The sequence below is a fragment of the Truncatella angustata genome (genome assembly GCF_020726525.1).
Source record: "Truncatella angustata strain MPI-SDFR-AT-0073 chromosome Unknown BKA67scaffold_3, whole genome shotgun sequence".
In the NCBI taxonomy this organism is placed as follows: Eukaryota; Fungi; Ascomycota; class Sordariomycetes; order Amphisphaeriales; family Sporocadaceae; genus Truncatella; species Truncatella angustata.
The window spans coordinates 1,160,741-1,180,226 of record NW_025763383.1 but is presented as its reverse complement, the minus strand read 5'-3'; the positions used below and the strand labels follow the sequence as shown (position 1 = coordinate 1,180,226).

At 50.7% G+C, this 19,486-nt stretch overlaps 5 protein-coding genes across 5 annotated transcripts; 3 read left to right on the top strand and 2 right to left on the bottom strand.

Moving 5' to 3' along the window:
* Positions 1–208: 208 nt before the first annotated feature.
* Positions 209–1,051, top strand: BKA67DRAFT_515267 (ABC transporter; the record flags this gene model as incomplete). Its single annotated transcript, XM_046097713.1, has 1 exon — positions 209–1,051. One exon carries the CDS (start codon positions 209–211, stop codon positions 1,049–1,051), a length of 843 nt encoding a protein of 280 aa, XP_045959533.1.
* Positions 1,052–3,330: 2,279 nt separating this feature from the next.
* On the bottom strand, positions 3,331–8,109 carry BKA67DRAFT_515548 (uncharacterized protein; the record flags this gene model as incomplete). The annotated part of the gene is made up of 1 exon (XM_046097736.1): positions 3,331–8,109. The coding sequence occupies one exon, from the start codon at positions 8,107–8,109 to the stop codon at positions 3,331–3,333; it is 4,779 nt and encodes a 1,592-aa protein (XP_045959532.1).
* Positions 8,110–9,689: 1,580 nt separating this feature from the next.
* On the top strand, positions 9,690–13,335 carry BKA67DRAFT_231669 (chromosome segregation protein). The gene is made up of 8 exons (XM_046095632.1): positions 9,690–9,897; positions 10,000–10,142; positions 10,199–10,366; positions 10,432–10,602; positions 10,665–11,974; positions 12,031–12,113; positions 12,166–12,469; positions 12,519–13,335. The coding sequence occupies exons 1-8, from the start codon at positions 9,828–9,830 to the stop codon at positions 13,144–13,146; spliced, it is 2,877 nt and encodes a 958-aa protein (XP_045959531.1). The 5' UTR covers positions 9,690–9,827; the 3' UTR covers positions 13,147–13,335.
* BKA67DRAFT_231876 (uncharacterized protein) lies at positions 13,336–14,476 on the bottom strand. Its single transcript, XM_046095633.1, has 4 exons — positions 14,444–14,476; positions 14,317–14,388; positions 13,957–14,236; positions 13,336–13,886 (listed from the first exon to the last, which is right to left on the bottom strand). The coding sequence occupies exons 2-4, from the start codon at positions 14,380–14,382 to the stop codon at positions 13,525–13,527; spliced, it is 708 nt and encodes a 235-aa protein (XP_045959530.1). The 5' UTR covers positions 14,383–14,388; positions 14,444–14,476; the 3' UTR covers positions 13,336–13,524.
* Positions 14,477–16,712: 2,236 nt separating this feature from the next.
* Positions 16,713–19,486, top strand: BKA67DRAFT_591713 (nucleotide-diphospho-sugar transferase; the record flags this gene model as incomplete). The annotated part of the gene is made up of 7 exons (XM_046104751.1): positions 16,713–16,748; positions 16,827–16,854; positions 16,919–17,025; positions 17,106–17,690; positions 17,755–17,925; positions 17,982–18,193; positions 18,250–19,486. The coding sequence occupies 7 exons, from the start codon at positions 16,713–16,715 to the stop codon at positions 19,484–19,486; spliced, it is 2,376 nt and encodes a 791-aa protein (XP_045959529.1).

The window sequence follows — 19,486 nt, the reverse complement described above, 5'->3', positions numbered from 1 at the left end:
CTAAGAACTAACTTGAGATAGCGCCAGTGGGCGGGCGCCAGCAAGAGTCAATGGCATCATGCAATCAGGTAGACTGGACCCTGAAGAACATAAAATTTTAGAAGGATATTTAAGTAATAAGCGATCCCGACTCCCTCCAACTTGGTATACCTTTAACTCGCATTTTATTCCATTCATAATTCCTGAATACTCCAGCTCATTCTCAAAGATGGCGCCTGGAGCCCCCGAAATTACCGTCAACAGCTTGACATACACCTTCCCCGACTACTCCACCGGAGTGAAGGACATCTCACTGGCCGTGCCACCAGGGTCGCGCACCCTCCTCATCGGCGCCAACGGTGCAGGAAAGACCACTCTTCTCCGTCTCCTAGCCGGCAAGCGTCTCGCACCCGGTGGCAGCATCAATGTTTCCGGCGTAGACCCTTTCAAGGACAGTGTGGAAGGTGTGACCTACTTGGGCCTGGAGTGGGTGCTCAACCCCATTGTGCGGACCGACATCGGCGTCAACGAGCTTCTGCGGTCCATCGGTGGCGATGCCTACCCTGATCGCCGGGACGAGCTGGTTCACGTGCTGGACATCGACACCGAGTGGCGCATGCACGCTGTCTCGGACGGTGAGCGTCGTCGCGTCCAGCTTGCCATGGGTCTCATCAGACCCTGGACGGTATTGCTCCTGGATGAGATCACGGTAGACCTGGACGTTCTGAGCCGATCGGAGTTCCTGGAATGGTTGAAACATGAGACCGAGATCAGGGAGTGTACTATTGTATACGCCACGCATATCCTGGATAACCTTGCTGGTTGGCCCACACACCTGGTACACATGCATCTGGGCACCGTCAAGGAGTGGGGTCCGACAGAGAAGTTCTTGGAGGACACACATGGTACCAGCACGGGTAACAGTCAGCTGGGCGAGTTGGTATTGGGATGGCTCAAGTCAGACCTGAAGAATCGCGGCCCCAGAAATCATGCTAAGCTGGGAAATGCGGGCAGGGCTTACATTCCTGATGGATTTGGTGGCTACGGTGATGAAAGCACCGAGTCAAAGTAACTGCGGGACGCATAGGCTTTAGCTTGGCAGGGGAGAAGCTGTATAGGTATCGAAAGTAGATGCGTTCAACCAGCATCTACGATGATCAGGGCACCACCAGAGGAAGCATACACTCAACGCATTGCATGGAGTTCAAGGAGTTTCGGTAGCAGAATGAAGGTTCAGGTCTCATCACCAATGGATATGGACAAAACATGCCTATCTTTGGTGCACTTAACATGCATTTAAGATACCTTTTCAACATAGGATGGAGGACACAGGCAGCACGATAGAGGATCAACTCCTACGAGTTATAGATTGGTTCCATAGAGCAAGTCTATGGAGCGCAAAGGTCAGAGCGGCTATCTAATCAGCGTGCAAAACAATTCAAACCACCAGCTGTAATACTTCGCCGCTTAGGCTGATCGTGGGCCATGGAGCGGTCGATATAGTCGAAACGAGGTGATGGTTTCATACCTCGCTTTTTCATAATTACTTGAAGATGGTGTCCATAATCTCAGCAGCTTTGCAAAAAGAGTTGCTCCTGCGCGCGCCGTTCCCTGCGAGTTGGGTAAACTGTGTATGTCATCAGCATAAGCTATCATATGAAAGCTTTGACTTTTACAATTTCACCAGGACTTTGAGATCCAATGCCACTCTAAGGAATACATACAAATGCGATGAAAGGCAGTCAACGATGCCTTGTTCGAACTAATATTCTTCTTCCAATCGAAAATCGGTAAAGCCGAAGGTGAATGTAACTCTTGTGCCATAATTTTATCAGAAGATCCTGGGAACAATGTCCTTGTCTAGTTGTCGTCCGCTTCTCGATCTAGATGAATAAAGCTGTAGGTAGGGGATGACGATGACGTTTCATTCACTCTGTCTTGTTTCCAATCTGACAACAATATTTGCAAACGGGCGATGTGTGAAGGCCTGCCGTTCTTACCACATAGATGATTATCCGAGTTTTGATTCATGAATTTAGGTTTCAGTCTTTTTCTCCGGTCTTGCATCTGTCGAGATCGAGAATATCAGGTCCAGAGAAAATAATTTGCATAGAACCGGCAGAAAATAAAGATATTATTGAGAAGTTTAAACCGACCAAACTAGGTGGAGACAGGAGAGTTTACCGCAGAAACATTTATCCCCTCGACAAACAATGTCAGAACCATAAGCTAGTGGACGAGTCTATTCCCGAGCGGCTTCTTACAATCGACGGTAGAGCTGTAGACAACGACTTTAGGGGGCAGGTTTGAAAAAGACCTCCGTGGACTGAGGAAAAGAACAGCAACGATAGTAGCACATCAATTTTTGAGGCTGCAAATGAGGCTACCCAGTAAATGAGACGTGATATAATAGCGTGGTCACAGGACTACATGCCCTCATGCAAGACATCAAAGAGAAGATCGTCAGTGAAGATTTCGACTGGCTCCTTATGAAGGAGGATGGTAATGAGAGTGATGAGTATATTCGGGGGAGTTCATCGCTGTTGACAGGGACTTCCTGGGAACTAGAGTCAACAGTCTTCCCAGTGGATGAGTTGTTACTGTTAATAATTCGCAAATACTGACATACTTCAAGCCGAGATATTATCCAAAACATCACATAGTGTCATCAAGTCAACGTGGAACATAGACATCATGCAGCCGTTTTGTGGCCATAGTACATATTTTTTTGTATTTTTCATCCCGATTTACGTTCTCTCGCAGGTCCATTGCTAGCTAGCCCTAGGTCCTTATGTACATTGCGCGTCGACTAGAGGTTCTCTCGTTTTTATTTTTATTATTTCTTTCTTTCGTTGTGACAATATTGGCAGCGAGCCACAAAATCTTGTTCTGTTGCGCATATACAACACTGAACACAATGGTTTGAGTACAAAGTGCGCGGGCCATAAAAGTCAAGCAATGAACGGCATCTGCCTGTCGATTGGTCCTTGGCGTTTTGGCTCATGCCGTGAATTTCGGACCTCTTCGTGCTGCAGCAAAATGAGCTGCGGTATTGACAACATGAAAAGCCATCTAATGCAGATGGTAGTCCATACCGCCCCATGCAAATACCTGAAACGCCAGCTCGAACCGAGCCCGACTTGCGAGGCGGGGGGAATGTGGAAATGAAATGGAAAAACAAGAACTTTTTGGTATCCTCCGTATTCAAACGCCGTAATCCTTCAATTTTGCAGACGCCGACGCATATGCGAATAATGTGGCAGATCCCCGTTCATTTCCCAGCTGGTCATGCGTGAAACGTGCAAGTCGTTACGTACACTTCAACTGAAGTGGTTTCAAAATGTGATGTGATCAGGCCCATTTTGAGAAGTCGAGCTTGTCGACAAGGGTTTCGCAGCTGCCCGTGGGCATAACTTCGGTATTCTCTGTTGGAGCAGTGGACAAGATTGATGACCTGTGTGAGTGTGTATTGGGCTCGCTCGTGTTTGAGAAGAACGTGGCAACCGAGGATCGTCGCAAGCTGCTAAAACTATCTCGCACAGTGCTTCCTGGCCGGTTCATTTCACCTTGCGCATTCAGAGCACTAGCAAGAGCCCTTCCACTAAAAGCGGTGCCTGGGGGCGAGGGAGACGGACCATGGGCCTGCGTGGTGGGCTTGTTTGCATGTCTCTCGCGCAAGCGATTGATCTCCCTGAGGCGTTGACGCCAGGACGAGATGTGTTCGCCTCCTTCACGGCTTGCCCAAACTTGAGAGAAGACTGAAGCATTGAGTGCCACCAAGCGCACAAAGTCGGGAAGTGCCTTCAAGCTAATGATTTTCGTGTCTGAAGCGGGAGAGACCTCAGGAAAGCCTGGTTTACTCATGACTTGAACATTGTAAAATGACTCTCTTACGCCAATCGGTGCCCTCTGCCTAGTAGCGACGAACGAAGCTCGCGATTCAGGAGTTACGACAATGTTGACAAAATTGAAGTCGGATGGGAAAGTATCGAACTTGAAGGGTAGGCCAGAATCATTGAATATGATATTGACATAGTCGTTGCCGATGTGGCGCTTCTTGAGGGTGCATCGAGGATCTCGCTCCAGGTTGGTTGGCATCTGCGTGATAACATGGAAGACAATCTCGGTGACTCGGTCTCTCCAACAAATAGTAAACTCGCCATCAGAATCATACTCGCGGTCAAGACCTTGCGTGTTGAATATGGCGCCTTTGAGCTTTGTCAGCGTGCCGAGGCCTCTCAGAAACTCAACATACTCCCTGCTTCCGGAGACGTTGGCCAAAATATCCACTTCGTTTGTCTGGGCCTCGCCGATGTAGATGACGCCAGCTTTGTGGCCGTCAACAGTAGAGATCCGATCAAACACCCGGAGTGCTCTGTCGATTGAATCTTCTTTAGGTAAGGGTATTGGGCGTGCTTGATCCGTGCATTGTGGCATGGAAGAAAGTAGTTGCACGAGCAGATGACTCGGAAGAACATTGTCTCCATCTTCTAAACGGCCATCTCTGCCCATGACCTCATTGCTCGTGTGTTCTTGGTGTGCAGGGGGCGGATGGAACGTCTCATGGATCATGTATGAAGATGTACCAGACGGCTGACGTTTCGTGACTTGTGCCCAACCACTAGTTCGGGCTTGCTCAATAGTCACAATGCTATTGCCTATCAACCATCGCTTCTTATTGATCTCGCCATACCGATCGGCAGTAAAGAGAGGGTCAGCGGCTGATTCGCTAACATCAGCATATGCCACTCTTTGCATGAAATCAATCGTGATTTGAGCTTGTTCCTCAGCAATCTCGGATCCGTCAACATCAGTGAAAAGACTCTTCGCAATCCAGCCCACATGTCTTGCGCGATCTGGTAGCTTCAGAGCCAAAAACCAGAATGTGATGACGTGATAAGCTAATGCATAGACGTATTGTGGGAGGTTGTCGGAAGCATTTGGATGTACCTGTCCTTCCGGCTGGCCGCATGTTCCGGATCCTGTCATGGTCACATCGCCGGCGGTATTGGTGCGGGGGGGCTGCTTCTTCTCTCTGACATACTGCAAATACCGGAAGCATATGCCGAAAACCACGCGATAATCATCCTCGCGGAAATTGCTGAAGAGAGACGGGCGTCGAGCAAGACAGGCAAGGAACTCCAGGATGTGAATAGCTATCGAGGGCTGGGTGATGATCTGTGACATCTTCTGCAAGATGGTCAACAGAACCTTGCTTGTCGACATTGGCAGCTCATAGCAGCATATGGACAGAGCATGAATGCAAGGCTTCGCGGTACGCTCGATCGCGGCCATACCTTGTACAAAGGTACTGACGATTTCATCTTCCTCAGCCTTCTGGAAATGCTCATTATAACTCATAATCATAGTGAGAGCATGGAATAGGCATATAGCCACATCAGCACGCCTGAGTCCCGTCGAACTAGGCGGCTCCCGAAACCCTTGAGTTTTGATGAGTTCGCAGACAACTCTTCGCAGTTCTCGAACTTGATCGATTGCCTCCTTGAACATGGCATGGTTGCTGAGCTGGGATGGCAGATAGACCAGTACAAAACTGTAAACTTCCCAATCACACCCATGCTGGAGAAGGCTTACGATTGCAGCTAGCCAGTCGGAGATAGGAAGAACGGACTCTGGCAAAGTAGCTTCGTCGTCTCCAGAAGAATTGTTAGATTTGGAGACCGAGGACAGAACCGGGCTGGCATCTCGTGAGGCCAATTCAGGCAAGGGATTTGGCTCCGAGTCAGACCAAAGCTGATGATACGCTGGAGCAAGACCTCTAGCGCCTGTTCTCACAGCAAAACTTCGGTCAGAGAGGCTTCTCTCTTGGCTTTGACCTGTGCCGTATGAAACGCCGCGAGACGTACGACCAGAGCCAGTTTCGCCTCGCGACAATCGACCTTGATGACTTGCTTCTTCGCCTGATTTCTTTGCCAGAGATGCATCCGTTCGGTAAAGCGTAGCAGCTAAGTTCTCGGTCTCGAAGAACGTGGTAATGTACACACGGTTGGCCCAGTCGGCTCTGAGTCGAAATAGCAACTTCATCGCGGTCAATCTTGCATCAACCTCTGTTGTATTCAACCTGGCCAAGGTAACCAGAAGGCCGAAGACCCGGATGGCCTTGGTCGCGTCGGCTTGCATTACTCGGAGGAATATCTGCACGTAGCCTTTGGCCACAACATCAGATGGACTCTGTTGTGGTTCGCTGGCATGATCCGAAGATGGCGTAGCTGGAGATCTGGATGCAACAGGCGAGATGGCGGGCCGCAACTGATTGACTGCGAGGATGCCGTGAAGTGTGTCCACAATGTAGTGGAATAGCGGATGCTTTGCGTTGCTCGCGATGCCAATAGTGAAGGAGACAATGTCTCGAAGAACATCGATGTCGCTTTCTTCAGCCACGTCCCGGAGAATGCTTTTTACCATGTTGGGTACAAAGTCGGGCTCGAGCTGATCATGGAGTAGTTCTACCATGGAGTATACCTCTGTGACGACCCGCAGAGCCTGCACGCGAAGCTGTGACGACCTTGTGCGGTTAGCGAAAAGGACGTCCAAAACTAGTCGCAAGTTCTCTTCCCAGTCAAGATCGGATGGGTAACAGCATCGGAACTCCTTGAAGTAGTCGAGAACCAATGTTGCAGCAGTGTCGGGTAGCACCTTGTTGATCTTGCTGAAAAAGTGGATGCAGCTCTGGCGCTGCAATAGCTCATCTGGCTGAGAATTGAGCACTGTTTCGATGTGGGAAATAAGCTTGATGACCTCTCTCCCCATTACAAGATGTGGAGATTCCTTCTCGTCTTTTCCACCGCTTGTCGGCAGACTGAGGAAAGCACGTGTGCACACATGTGCGACGTCGAACAGAGGGCTCCAATCCTCGTCGATAACCATTGGGTTCATGTGGCCATGTGGCCCTTCAAAAAGAACGTTAATTAGACGCAGAACATCGTTGTGTATCTTCCATGCTTTGGCGGAGTTGGTCACGTTGGAAATGCCTTCGACGAGCAGGCCGTAGGCAACTGGAGGGTATCCTTTCTCTGTCGTTTTAGAGACGAGCTTCTGGAGCACGGACAAGGCACCTCGAACGTTTCGAATCTCTTCCTTGGATTTTTCTACTTCGTCATTGCTGCAGCTTAGCATATCTAGCAGGATTCTGACCACAGCATGGCCATGGTGAGACTTGAAGAATATGCCTAGTGCATGCCACGATTCCTTTGGAAGTTCGTCCACCAAGCAATGAATTGAGCTCAACACTTGGACACAATCCTTGAGTTTAGTGTCAGGGATAGCGCCATAAGTCACAACAGCGCCCATGACACCAATGCAAGCCTTGAGGTCATCGGTGTTGCTGGTGTTCATGCAAATCTTGACCAAAGCGTCGATCAGGCCCTGCGCAGCTTCGTCGCCCATAACACCGAAGTTAAATTTGATGAGATCCATGATGTAGGCAAACAGATCCGCAAAATCCTGGTCCTCACCCGACGAAACAGCCTTGCCTTTCGTGCGGGACGCCTGTTTCCGAGCCAGTCGCGTTGATTCAAACTTCATGCCTAGCCAAACGGTCGCAAGCGGAAACGTATCGTACTCAAACCCGGAGAGGTTGCGACCATGATTGGTAAGTTCAACAAGCGCCGTCAGCTGCAAATGGAAGTCCTCCGGATTGGCCAGCGCAGTCACTGTCTGAAAATACTCCTTGCGCTCGAGATCTGTGGATGATGTATGCTTGACACAGGCTGTGAGCAGCTCCCAACCGGCAAACCGAGTAGTGCTGGGATTGCTGGGGTCGATCATGTCCTTAGCTGCATACCATATGTCAAGAACCGGGTTCAAGGGATATTCAACGACAGCATGGCGAAGCTGCTGAGCAGCAGACACTCGCTCACTGGCTGCGCCTGTCCTGAGCTGCTCGAAAGCTTCCATGTGGTTCGGCGGCAGACCTCGTGGGGGCGTCGAGTCGTTCAACTGCGCGGCAAGACTGATGCTTGTGGAAGCACCTGATGTTGGCACAGGATTCGAAGTCGTTTTCGTCAGCTTCGTACCACCGCCGGTAAGGCTCTTGAAAACACCAGCAAGTCCACCAGTATTCTTCGAGTCTTGCGACGATTGGCCGTCGTCTCCCGGCGAGGGTGCCATGTCGTCGTCGGCTTCGGCTTGGCCTTCAGCGGCCTGGAGGCCGAGTGAGGACACTAACCACAGCAGCATGTCAGCGATGAGCTCGGCTTTGCTTTGGAGGCATTGGTGGTGGAATGTAGATGGTCTGGATGTGCAGGAAGAAGCTTATCAAGGAAATTGGGAAGGTATGAGCTTAGTTCCCATTGCTTCAAAGCATACCCTGATGGATGGGAAGCTCTTTAATCCAGCCCTCTCCTCGACATCAGCTGCTGGTTGTCGCGGCGATTATGCCATGATTGGGCACGGCATTGGATCGCCCGGCCGATGGCTGGCCTTCACCTCCGGAAGGAAGAGTTCACAGAACCTCACGGAAAGAGGACAAATAACAGATGGGCTAGAGGAAACATGTTCAACTTACAGGCAAACTACGGGTCGCATAGGGCTGCTAATCAAAAGTACAAAGGACAGTCGCAGATTGTGAAGCCTCCATCCAGTGCAACGATCCGAACCGCATGAAATCTGGCAGAACAACGTAGCCTCTCCCGGATCGAATCGCTCGCCGTGGTGCAAGATGGTCCTCTGCTAGCGACTTACACCTTTGAGCTTCACAGGACTTGACAGAGGCTAAATCTATGGCGTTGTCGTGCTACAACCTCGGATGACTTGCGAAATCCTTGTGGGTCAATGGTCGAGAGAGATATACATGGAAAAAGTGCCCATGACAAGACATCAAACTTTATCGAGCAAGATAAGCTCTGAGGTTAAAGTGTAATGAACCTTGGGGACTGATGTCAAGCAGGATGGAGCGTCGCCAAAGTACTTGGTCTAGGTAGACAAAAGCGACCGCCACTGTGCCTATTCGGGCGACGTGCATATTTTCGATGCCGCAAGATCGTTTATCCATGGCGCCAGACCAATAGAAAGTGCAACAGCTCTCTGAGGGCATCAGAAGTTTGTACGTAACGTTCAAATGTTAGCTTGGACCTTCCAGATCATGACCTCACATTGAGCCGAATAGTAAATACTACCGTCGGGGGGTGCATTTACGTGACAACGGCTCGTCACACGCTGCTGTATGTAAGTAATCACTGTATGTCAGCGACTGATGGGTGGTTGCAGTCATCTGGCTTGGTGAAGCGTACAAGGCAAGGTGCAAGGGTACTTTATTTAGTGTTAATGTTTCCCCCTGCAGTAAAGGCCGCACTGTGCTTTGTGAACTATGCATATACCGGCCACCAAAGCGTGGGATGTGATGTACTAACAGCAGCCCTTTATTTTCATTTTTATCTGGTTCTTCTTCCTCGCTTTCTTTCTTTGTGTGTGTTGTTTGCCTTGGCGGTGGTTTATTATATATTCTAGACCTCTCCAAGTTCCGTAGTGCCTAACAGATATGAGATATGGAAGTTGCACCCGAGCAATAACTTGGTTAGCAACGTTGGTGAGTGGTACTACTAGTGCGGAGTACAGATTCCGTTGCTTAACTCCGTTGTTGTGTACGTTGTGTACACGGATCCGTACCTGGTCACACTTTTAACATACCTACCCCGCTAAAGCTTTGGGCGCTGCTTCCGTTGCTGTGGTTGGCCATTAGTCCCCTGTGCAAACAAACTACACCAAATAATTCAGCTTGGCTAATAGTGGTCTTGCATCCTCACCATAACTTTTTCTTCACCATCCTACATCCCCCACTGCACAGCTTTGTTTGTTCGATCCCTTCACATCACACAGGCATCGCAATCATGGCCGGTGACATAAGCCGTGTTGTCCAGCTCTTGGATGCCACACTGAAGCCTGCTGAGCGTAAGAAAGGTATGTTGAACCACTGCAATGCCCCGCCTTGCTCCTCTATCCCGTCCAGCATTTGCGAAGGTGTATCACAAGGAGCCCTCGACTGACTAATCCATCGCGCAGCCGAGAGCCTTCTCAAGGCAGAGGAGAAGCAGCCCAAGTTTTCTCTGCTCCTCTTGCAAATCGTACACAACGAGTCGCTGCCTGCACAGAATCGCCTGTCGGCCGCCCTATACTTCAAGAATTTCATCCGATTCAACTATGTGGTATGTTGGGTCCGGCACAGCTTCAAAGAACCCATACTAAAGATCGGCATGTCTAGGATGCACAAGGCAGCTACAAGCTGCCGCAAGATGAGGTCAACACCATCAAGCAGGAGTTGATTGGACTCATGATTTCATGTCCCCCCTCGATCCAGACTCAGCTCGGGGATGCTATTAGCTTGATTGCCGACTCGGATTTCTGGGAGAGATGGCAAACACTCGTTCAGGTATGCAACACAAGACAAGCCCGGCCCGGAGCATAATCGCAGCGCTAATCAATCAATGCAAACAGGATCTCGTCTCACGCTTGACCCCCGACAACGCCAAGGTTAACAACGGTGTATTAGAGGTTGCACACTCCATCTTTCAACGATGGCGTCCTCTGTACCGCTCCGATGAGCTCTTTACCGAAATCAACCATGTCTTGCAGACATTTGCTGTGCCTTTCCTCAACCTGCTGAATGTGAGCAGTCCCCAGATCGATATCAAAAGAGACGGTGCAATACTGACCACAGAATCGTGAAGGCCACCGATGGACAGATCAAGGCCAACCAGAACAACAAGGAGGCACTGAAGGCCTATTTCGAGACCATGAGCTTACTTGTCAAGGTCTTCTATGACCTGTCATGCCAGGACTTACCACCACAATTCGAGGATAATCTGGAGCGCATCTCAACTTTGCTGCACGAGTATCTCACTTACCAAAACGAGTTGCTTGTAGCGGATGACGACGATGAGGCTTCGGTGTTGGAGAACGTCAAGGCCGATATTTGCGAGGTGCTGCAGTTGTATACAAGCAAGTACGACGACGAGTTTGGTCGCTTTACCCCGACATTCATCACCAGTGCCTGGAATCTGTTGTCATCGCTTGGCCCCCAGCAGAAGTACGACAACCTGGTCAGCAGGGCGCTGCAGTTCCTGACTGCTATTGCCGGCCAGGATCGACATGCTCAGAACTTCAATGATGAGAACGTGTTGAAGCAAATTGTTGAAGGAGTCGTGCTGCCAAACGTCGCGCTGCGTGAGTCTGACATTGAACAGTTCGAAGATGAACCTATTGAGTTCATCCGACGAGATCTCGAAGGCTCGGACACGGATTCCAGACGCCGTGCAGCCACAGATTTCCTCAAAAAGCTCCAGGAAAAGTTCGAAGGGCTTGTGACTGGAGTCGCCGGAAAGTACATCAACCACTACTTGGAGCAAGGCAAGTCAAACTGGAAGGATAAGGACACTGCTGTATCGTTATTCTTCTCTGTCGCCGCCAAGGGTGCCGTGACTGCAGCACAGGGTGTCAAGACGGTCAACTCGCTCATTGACGTCGTCGACTTCTTCCAGAAGCACATTGCCTCGGACCTCGTCGATGTTGGTTCTGAACCAATTTCCAAGGTTGACGCAATCAAGTTCCTATACACATTCCGCAGCCAGCTCACCAAGGAGCAATGGCAAGCAGCATTTCAACCACTCATCCAAAACCTGGGCTCCGATAACTACGTGGTCTATACGTATGCTGCTATCGCTGTAGAGCGTGTTCTGTATCTGACAGATGATGCTGGCAGCCATGTATTCACCCGGAACGACATTGAGCCTTTCGCGAAGGACCTACTCGACCATTTGTTCAAGCTCGTAGAGAAGGAAAGCGTTGCAGCAAAGATGCAGGAGAACGAGTTCTTGATGCGGTGCATCATGCGTGTGCTGATCGTCATGAAGGATGGAGTATTGCCCTTTGCCGACATGGTTTTGGACCACCTGATCAACATAACTGCTGTCATCAAGGAGAACCCCAGCAACCCTCGATTCTATTATTACCACTTCGAAGCACTGGGTGCATTGGTCAAGTAAGTTTCTAGTTACTGAACGATGTACAAAGCTCGCTGCTGACTGATATTCTTAGAAATGGTTCTCCGGGTGCTAGCGCACAATTGCAGGAGCGGTTATGGACACCTTTCCACGAAATCCTCACTGAGGAGGTCAACGGTATGCGTTTCTCCACAGAAGTGACATTGCGGGCAGTACTGACGATTGGTAGAGTTTATTCCTTACGTCTTGCAACTTTTTGCAGCACTCTTGGAACCCAATGCATCAGGTGCTCTCCCTGCTCACTACAAGGCTCTAATCGTACCCCTCGTCCTACCAACAATATGGGAAACGAGAGGCAACGTTCCCGGTGCTGCTCGTTTGCTGGCTGCCATTGTTCCAAGAACGGCTGATTCAATCGTGGCTGAGAACCAACTTGAGCCGATCTTGGGTATCTTCCAGAAACTGCTCAGCGGCAAGAAGACTGAACAAAGTGCATTTGATATTCTCGACGCAATTGTAGTAGCGTTTCCCAAGTACGTACTTCTCCGGCCGCAAAGATGACATGGTCTAACAAGTTGATAGGGCTATCATTGAGAAGTATTTCGTCACCATCCTGCAGCTCCTGTACACCAAGCTTCAGAGCAATCCCTCAGACTCGTTCAAGCGAAGCTTTGTCTGCTTCTACCATCTGATCTCTGCCAGGACAGATGCTGGACTAGGAGCCGATTTCTTCATTGCCAAGACCAACGCCATTCAAGAGGGCATCTTCGTGCCTATCTATCTGCAACAAATTCTACCTACTTCACAGACTTTGGCTCGCCCCGTTGACCGAAAACTTGCCGTCGTGTCCTTCGCCAAAACACTTGCAAAGAGCCAGGCATTTGCACAGCGTTACCAGAAAGGTTGGCGCTTCACTTGCGAGGCCATGCTGACCTTGCTGGCGAATGCGCCGAAGGTGGCGACCGGAGGCAATGGTGAGGTGGTGAATGAGGCAGATGTCGATGATATAGGGTTTGGTATGGGTTTTACGCCGTTAAACACATGCAAGCAACCACCGCGGGACGAGCTCCCCCAAGTTCAGGACATTTCTCAATGGGTAAAGCAGTACCTCACGCAGGAGAATGCCGCGTCCAACAACGCCATCGCTGGTTACGTCCAGGAGCGTCTTACAGACGAAGGCAAACAGGCTTTGGCCGTGTACATCAGCTAGGGGCAATAGTTGTATGATTTTGAGGATGATTGCATTTTCTGGATGGAAGCGAGATACCATGTCACTACACATCATGTAGATAGGGACCAAAAGGAGTACTTGAGAGGCTATTTCACGAATAAATCACGATCCACCATGAAGTATTGTTCGCCTGATATGCCTATAACTAGCTGGTCAAGAAGTTTTTTCAGCGCTAGAAGAATATCATCGACTACATAGACACTACGGACTTCCCATTGTAGCAATACAAGATAGACCTCATATCACCATTACCAAAACAACAGGTTCTAGGCGAATTTTGCCGTGAGCCCGTTCCCAATCCACGTGACAATATCCTCGATCACCTCCTGTACCGTGGGCTAGAAGGAGGCTCCCCCTTCAAGAAAGATCATGCCCGCAAGTGCTGCACGACCATCTTGCCCTATTATGGCCTTTGTGGTTCTTATCATTTCCATCCACCTGAAGTCGATTCCTGATGATTTCGTGAATCTCTTTGGTTCTCTTCGGGGAAGGTCGTAGGGTACTCCGGGAACAATGGGGGAAGACGATCTTGCTCAGCGCCCTTCCGTCTGTCTTCCATTCCCTTTGACCGGTACTACATGGACAGCGGTAGGCGGCTGGGTATAGGTCCCTGTCCATGTAGCCAGCTCGGAATGTCAGGTTTCTCATCTCCAGCGCTGTCGAGTGCCGCACGTGGTAGATGAAGAAATGGGACAGCTGCAACGGCTTGTCGAGAGGAACTGTCCCCCAGAGTACCTTCAATTAGTTCTCATGCCGGCTGAACACCCAGCGGGTGGGCGTGTCACTTACAGCTGATGACAAAGTGATTCTGGCCATAGAGGACCGGTGTGGCCTCCATATTGATCTGCTTACACGTTTGCAGGATCGGCGCCTGAGCTCGCCAATGAGCCGGAGGAGCACCGCCGCAAAAATGGCAGAAGCTTGAACGCTGTCGCCTGGTGTGTGATATCAGTATCTTCGGCGACGAGCATAGAAGCAGCTCGTAGACCGCAAGCCGTAGCTCCAAGGGGAGTCTCGCCAGGAGCAGGCAAATACCAATCGGCGGTGTCTGGTTGAGCGGGCGGTACGACTGCAGGGTTGTTAATGAGCTTGTCGTCAGCCATCAAAACACGCAACATCACTGCCGGTTTCCCGGTTCAGAAAGCGTACCTGAGCAGCCGCTGACAGGAGGAGTTCCTGCTGTCGATTGGGCTCCAAGGCCCTGAGAAGCTTCATGGTGGTCAGGAAGTAAAATCAGTCAGCTGAGAATGTCTGAGGCTGCGGTAGGAATACCAACTAAGTCGTGTCTTGAGCTGTACAATATCCAAGCTGTGTGGTCTTGTTTCTTGTGGTTGTGCCTCGGGGTTAAACTGTAAAAGTGTGTCAGGCAACCACAAGTCCATTGATTCCAGTGAATAATATGTTTGGTTCCAATGAGGACGGCTTTTAAACTTGGACTGTGCAGTACATGCCATCGATGAGCCGGCGCAGCAGATTTCATGGGCGGCAGCGGGGCGGCTTTGTAATAGTGTTGGCAGGAACAGCTGCTATCATGAACTCAACTGTGACTGTTGCGGCACCATTGTATGCTTTGGTCTTTCTGTGTCTTTGACACACTGCTCTTGTGCTATTCCATCAGGAATTTTTTGCCACGAATACGCAAATCTCCGACTAGTCTATTACATGAACAGGATGTTGATCAATGCTTCTTCATATTCCACAGTCAGTCAGGTGTAGATAATACTGCTCCGTGGAGAAAACAAGCTTCAATGCCCAGCTACACATTGCTACGGCCTTTCCACGATCACATAGTACTCCCCCCCATGTTCGGCCCTTCCTCCAACTGTCCGCGGTATGATTTGCCGTTGATTCTTGTCTGGTTCATAACACATTCTTGGCACCTGAATTCAGGTTCAGTATTCGTTCTCATGGCGTGTTGTGATAATCAAGTCTACGCTGCTGGTTAACTTCCCAATAATCGACCTCTTTTGGGCCGCTACGCATGCGGTCATGATAGTGTTGGCTTGAGGTTTGGGAGCTCTTAGGCATTACCTAACTTGGGAAGCTCAAAGGGCGGCTTTGACTTATGATTGGTTTGTAAACAATGCGGGGGGTCTTAGCAAGTGGGAGTGGATATCGGACATGGTGGCCCCATAAAGAGTTGCCTGAGCTGTGCGTTCACACAGACTTGGTTGATATCATGGATGAGTTGTATGCCCGGGATTTCAGGATATTAGTAAGCGCCAGTCATAGTTCTGTGGCCTTTCGGCTTGCGGCATAACGTCACTGCAATATTGCTGCAGTGTTATCAATGCTCGCAGATTGCGAATTCTCAGGGTGCCTGTACTCCGTAATCTGCCCATATTACACCACCCATGCATATGCGTACATACATGTGCGGGCATCTGTACGTTGCAGCCAAGGGCATCAATTGACAATCACGAGAACACGATGATCGCTGGAAGAAGATCACGTTCACCATGCAGCGGGTCGTTCTTTTTCTCGATCCGGGGATGGGCACATGTGCAACTCGAGGATTGTTTGGTTGAACAAAGACTAAATTGAAAAGGGTTCTAGCTGCCGTGCTGCATGATGATGAAATAGCATGCGACGAGGGTCTGGGGAGCTCAAGGAGCTTGAGGAGCTTGGATCATCCAGATGAACTAGCTCCCAGCTCGCCAGCACTAGTCACGCTAAAACTTCCCAGGCAATTTCGCATCGCCAGAGCCGAGGAGGATCCTTGTGACGGGCATGAAGCTCCTCCAACAGGAGCGGGTGTCAGGCAGTGGGAGCTCAACGAAGCCCACTTGATCGCCCATGGGGATTCTGGACTGGATCGAATCATGAATGGGGCCAAGTGACGAAATATGGAACCACTTTGGGGTTCGGATTGTATTCAAGCGTCGAATTCCCATCTGAGCTGGGGTGAGGTTTTCTGAACTTCTGATGTCACGAGAGTTCGTTCTAACACAAGGGGAAACAAAGTCAATTTGAGCTTGAGTTTCCACCACTGAACTATCCGAGGAAAATCTCGCTAACGGCGAAAAACCGTTAGTTACACAACCTATCAAATTTGTTGCCTTTTTTTGCGCGCCTGTAAGGCTCTCGTCACTGCAGTTACGGACCTTGTCTAATCGTTCAGCCCTGGTTTGCGCTTGGCTTGGCCTGGCTTGACTTGACGGCTCTGTTGCGAGTTGCAATCACGCCCATGCTCATGCCCATGCCCATGTAGAAGCTAGGCCGGCGAACTCAGCCCATCAAGTGGTCTTCTGAGAGATCCAGAGGGGCCGAAAAGTTGATCGGTGGATTTTGATCCGGGCTTTTTTGTTTCCTCGCCCACATCACATCACGAGTCACGAGAAGAGTCGCGAAGCATCGGCGGCCTACGATACCACACACCACCCTACCTCATCCTTCTTTGCCAACACTCCGTGAACTTGTTTCGCGGCGTTTGTTATAAACGTCACAAGTGCAAGCTCCTCAAATTACCAGGATCTCTTCCTTTGTTCATTTATAGCGCCCTTGATCTCAAACCTGGCGCGAATTGATCACAATTCCTACACACAATGGCTGTGCAAGGAGCGGAGGATGTTTATTTAACAGTAAGTTAGCTCCCACTACCGGCTGCCGACCAACGGCCGCTGGTCATCAGAGCTTATGGCTGACAACTCACGCGACAGCTTCTACTAACCGACACATACTTGCCTGGTAAACTCCTTCCGCCCAAGCAAAGTACTCAATCCCCCAACATTTCTTTCTAACGAGACGACAGGTGCTTTGGTGCTTGCGCATTCGCTGCGAGACAGCGGTACCACAAAGAAGCTCGGTGTGCTAGTCACCTTGGATTCGGTGGCTGCCGAAGTTATTACACAACTCAAGGTAGGCTTAAGCTTAAGCTTCTCACGCTCTGATTTATAAAGTCCTGCCACGTCCGCGTTCTAATCGACTCCAAACCGCAGACGGTATACGATTATGTCATTCCGGTACCACGAATCAAGAATGCTTTCCCCGCGAACCTGTCGCTCATGAACCGTACCGATCTCGCCTCTGCCTTTACCAAGATCAACCTCTGGAAACAGACCAGCTTCAGGAAGATAGTTTACTTGGACGCAGATGTCGTGGCATACCGAGCCCCCGATGAGCTCTTCGACCTGCCCCATGCCTTCTCGGCTGCGCCAGACATCGGCTGGCCTGACATCTTCAACACGGGCGTCATGGTCTTGACACCTAACATGGGGGACTACTACGCCCTCTCCGCCATGGCAGAAAGAGGCATATCCTTTGATGGAGCCGATCAAGGCCTGCTGAACATGTATTTCAAGAATACCTATAATCGTTTGAGCTTTACTTACAATGTTACCCCGTCCGGCCACTATCAATATATCCCTGCCTACCGCCACTTCCAATCGAGTATCAATATGGTCCACTTTATCGGCACAGACAAGCCTTGGTACCAAGGGCGAAGTGCGAGTGCAGGGAGTGGGCCGTACGACGAGATGATTGGCAGATGGTGGGCAGTATACGATAGACATTATAGGGCTGAGGTAAACACATGCTTCCCCTCGATTTCTTTCGATGCAGATCCGCTAATAAATCCAGTCTCCCAAGGATACCGCTGCAACACCACAAATAGAACTGGTACAGTACCTGACCAAGGGAGAATATCAACCGCCACAGCCTCGAGTCACCAACATCGAACATGGCAAGAGCACGGGTGAGCATTACGATGAACATGGAGACGACCAAGCGCCACAATCCAATTATCCCCAACAAGATGGTGTCCCTGGCGGCCATGCCCAGCACCACATTGGGCAACCTGTCGGCCACGGGGGCAGCATCAAGCTCAGTCCGGGGCCACCACACAGTCCCATGAGCAGTTTCCTAGTACATCGTCGTTTAGTAGCTCTACCGTCGAGGGAACCCAAGCTGAGGCTCGTGCAGAGCAGGTTCCCCAGCAGCAGTATCATCCGGAGGCCCCTCCCCCTCCGCCGGAGGAGAAGAAGCCCGAGCGGCCACCCGTCACCTTCTCTGACTGGGACGCTCAAAGGTTAGTCTATGATCAATCCGCGCCTGTGTTTATGCCGAGTCCTAATGATGGTTTAGACATCCTCCACCAGCCGACTCGAAACCGGAAGCTGCGAATTTCCCCGCCATATCTTATGAGATGTCGAAAGAAACTGCTCCGTTCGTCCCTCCCGAACGATACCCGAGCCCGCCGAAAGACATGTGGTACAAGGTCCCGGAACAACCACCCACATATCGTGTCGAGAAGCCCAAGTCCATCTTCCCTTGGGAGACCAGCCAACCACGGCCGACTCGTGTTTTTGCCGATGATTCGTCCCAGACTCAAGAAACCGAGACGGAGAAATCGAGCACGCCTACGGGTGAGCCACGGGCTTCTGCTCCTTTTGAAAGCCAGCCGCCGACTGAAACTACTTTTATAGAGCACTCCGGTGCAGAACAGAAAGAGCCAGTCACACCTGCCACCCCAACCATCCATATCACGCCATCAGATCCTTGGACTGCTTTTACTCGGACCAATGCATGGGACGAAGTGCCCGCAATCGAGCGCTACGTCGACAAAATGCAGAGTCACCGACGTACAAGAAGTCTGAAATCTCCTGGCAAGATAGACCTATCGGGTCCGGGCGGGGCGGTGGCGGAGCGTGACTTTGCGCAGACGCGACGCGGTTCTAGAGTGACCGACTTCCCGTCGGAAGCTGAACGCCCGAGTCTGCCGGTTACGCCTGCACCCATCCGCCGGCCGAAGTTCTGGGGTGGCGGTGGCCCCGGCATCGGCGATGGTGATGACGACGATCCTTTGCTGCCGGCCGCGGAGGGCGTGCCTGGCCAAAGTGAATGGGTATGTGTGCATGGGCGATGGTGGAAGCCAACAGATTGCCTTTGCGACCTAACTAACGTTCTGCGTCATCATAAGGATCCTGTAGCGCAACTCCAGAAACTGGCTAAGCAACAGTCCGAGGCGCTGCTACAGAAGCTTGGGGACCATACTCATGACAGCGACGACTTGCCGTCACGATCTGTTCCATTTGGTTCCGAGGATTTGACTTCCCCCACGTACATGGCGCGATCTCCTCAAGTGCTAAGTCCGCAACCAGTGAAAGGTAGCGCCAGCTCAAGCATAGTTCGCAGCATTGTCTCCGAAGAACCGGCGAAACCTCGAGATTCAAACCGAACAAGTGACACAGCTACATCAGATACTGTCTTGAAGCCAAGCTACAGCGGGCCCGGCTCCGAATTCGAGAAGGGCGAGGACTTCTCCAAGCACTCAACCCCTTTGCCGCCAAGCGAGAACGAATTAGATGTGCTTAACTCATAG

Bases quoted from the DNA above. Each gene is read 5' to 3' on its own strand.
- BKA67DRAFT_231669 (XM_046095632.1), top strand. From the start codon at position 9,828: ATGGCCGGTGACATAAGCCGTGTTGTCCAGCTCTTGGATGCCACACTG. The intron at 10,143-10,198 runs GTATGTTGGGTC...CGGCATGTCTAG, and splicing joins TCATCCGATTCAACTATGTG to GATGCACAAGGCAGCTACAA. The intron at 12,470-12,518 runs GTACGTACTTCT...ACAAGTTGATAG, and splicing joins ATTGTAGTAGCGTTTCCCAA to GGCTATCATTGAGAAGTATT.
- BKA67DRAFT_231876 (XM_046095633.1), bottom strand. From the start codon at position 14,382: ATGAAGCTTCTCAGGGCCTTGGAGCCCAATCGACAGCAGGAACTCCTC. The intron at 14,237-14,316 runs GTACGCTTTCTG...ACAACCCTGCAG, and splicing joins TCCTGTCAGCGGCTGCTCAG to TCGTACCGCCCGCTCAACCA. The intron at 13,887-13,956 runs GTAAGTGACACG...TCTGGGGGACAG, and splicing joins GAATCACTTTGTCATCAGCT to TTCCTCTCGACAAGCCGTTG.